The sequence below is a fragment of the Teleopsis dalmanni genome, chromosome 2, assembly GCF_002237135.1.
Source record: "Teleopsis dalmanni isolate 2A chromosome 2, ASM223713v2, whole genome shotgun sequence".
Taxonomy (NCBI): Eukaryota; Metazoa; Arthropoda; class Insecta; order Diptera; family Diopsidae; genus Teleopsis; species Teleopsis dalmanni.
This window is the reverse complement of record NC_051847.1, coordinates 240,145,976-240,148,295: the sequence shown is the minus strand read 5'-3', so window position 1 is coordinate 240,148,295 and position 2,320 is coordinate 240,145,976. Positions and strand designations below refer to the sequence as shown.

The following is a 2,320-nucleotide window of genomic DNA, read 5'->3' as shown; positions in this document are numbered from 1 at the left end:
TATAATGAAGTTGACCTCAAAGAGTAAACTGTCTTATTTCAAAAATTGAACACCACAATTTTGTAATAAGGGAGTAAAACCTCTAGTTGAAAACAAACTATTCAGAAAAATTTAGAAATATTTGCAAAATAAAATTTAATAAAATCAATATGAAATAAAAATAAATACAGGGCAGCAATAATAATTCTCAATCAAAAATTAATGTTTATTTTATATTTAAGTTAAATTTTAAGTTAATCAGCAATTTTTACGTATATGTTCACATCAGCCCGTGGAATATCGTAAGCAAACCATGTTGAATAGACTGCATAATCTCCAGTCGGAATAGGTAAACGTGATAGTAAACTTACCACATAGTTTGAATCAAGTTTCTCCACAATCAAATCATGCTGAGATATAAAATATTATAAAATATTTTTTAAAAACTTTAATAGTAAAATACCTACATCAAAAGGACAGGTATGATTCATATTTGAATGTTTCTTAACCATAGCGACCGCTATTTTTGTTACTGGATTATTAGGCGATCGTAAAAATTCGCAAGCATTTACTGTAATGTTGTATAAAAATGGCTTATAACCATTTAGCCTTTTTAAGAGAGCATATCGGACCTAAATGAAGAAATAAAATCATATACAAATTTTAATTTTTGAATTATTGTTATTTGAAATATATATATACGAAACATACCTTTACTTCTGTTATTGGTAGTTTGTGAAGTTTAACTTTCAAAGACATATACTTATATGAGCGATTAACTGACTTTAAGAAACAATATTCGAATTCGGAAAATTCTTTATCAAATGATTTACATACAATATTTGTAAATTCAAGTTTGGAAACAGCCTTTAATATAATAAACAATAAGGATATTTTAAAAATATATAATTAGGAATTTTACCTGTACTGAAAATATGAACAATGAAATACGTATTAGAATTTTATATACAATTTTTGATGCCATCACAAATATTTACATAAATTCTTTTAAAATGTATACGATGAAAGCTTAATATGGTAACTAAATTTGCTATTTTACTAAAACTCATATTTTAAAAGTTATTTCGTGTTTATTGACCAAATCATTTAATATGTTTTAAATTTCTCGTTGAATCATTACAGTTATTATATCGCAGTCAACAATAATTATTATGATTTTATTTCCTCCATTAATTACAACCGATCAAATACTTATGTAGAATGTAATCAAAAATAATATGGTTCTCTACCCCCCATAAAGTAGATTAGTGAAAGGTCTCTTGTGTTAGACGTTTATCGAGGCAAATATAACAAAATTTTTAACAAAATTTTTACTAATTTAAACGTGTATCGATTAAAATCTCTATGGACTGACAAAGAACATTTCAGTAACAACTACTGATATACTGTTTTGTTCTAATGCTATTTATATAAAGTTTCATTTGAATTGTTTCACTTATAGTTTTCGTTTACATTTATATTAAGTAAGTACATAGAATAAGTACATAGACGATGAAAAACACATACATATATATAATCTATACATTAATTAATGTTCTATAATAAATATAAATTAATGTTCTATAATAATAAATTCATTTAATAAACTAAATTAAATCAAATTAGTAATTATTTAAATATTATATATCTTTAAGTAATAGTCGATATATAATATATAATGAAGTTGAACTTAAAAAAGTAAACTGTTATATTTAAAATATAACATATAATATAACTGTTAAAAATAGAACACCAGAATTCTGTAATAAAGGAGTAATACTTATAGTTGATAATAAAGTAGTCGGAAGAACTTAGAAGTATTTGCAAAATAAAATTTAATAAAATTAATTTCAAATAAATTTAAATACAGGAGAGCAATAATAATTCTCAATCAAAAATTAATGTTTAATCTGTAGCCTTTAAGTATATGTTGACATCAGCCCGTGGAATATCATAAGCAAACCATGTTGAATAGACTGCATAATCTCCACTCGGAAAAGGTAAACGTGATAGTATATTTGCCACATAGTTTGAATCAAGTTTCTCCACAATCAAATCATGCTAAGATATAAAACATTATAAAATATTTTTTTAAAACTTCAATAGTAAAATACCTACATCAAAAGGACAGGTATGATTCAGGTTTGTATGTTTCTTAACCAATGTGAACGCTACTTTTGTTACTGGATTATTAGGAGATCGTAAAAATTCGCAAGCATCGAATGTTATGTTGTATAAAAATGGCTTATAACCATTTGCCCTTTTTAAGAGAGCATATCGGACCTAAATCAAGAAATAAAATCATATACAAATTTTAATTTTTGAATTATTGTTATTTGAA

At 24.5% G+C, this 2,320-nt stretch overlaps 2 protein-coding genes across 2 annotated transcripts in view; both read right to left on the bottom strand.

The window, feature by feature from the left end:
* Window positions 1-233: 233 nt before the first annotated feature.
* On the bottom strand, window positions 234-855 carry LOC119677113 (the record flags this gene model as incomplete). The annotated part of the gene is made up of 3 exons (XM_038088379.1): window positions 234-389; window positions 447-611; window positions 691-855. Coding segments are annotated over 3 exons (486 nt in total), but the record flags the coding sequence as incomplete, so codon positions are not given.
* Window positions 856-1,884: 1,029 nt separating this feature from the next.
* LOC119677111 overlaps window positions 1,885-2,320 on the bottom strand; it is a 4,882-nt gene continuing 4,446 nt past the window's right edge. The window contains exons 2-3 of the mRNA XM_038088378.1: window positions 2,098-2,262; window positions 1,885-2,040 (exon numbers count right to left, since the gene is read on the bottom strand). Of these exons, the coding sequence (XP_037944306.1) occupies window positions 1,885-2,040; window positions 2,098-2,262 (321 nt within the window). The remainder of the gene's footprint in view (window positions 2,041-2,097; window positions 2,263-2,320) is intronic.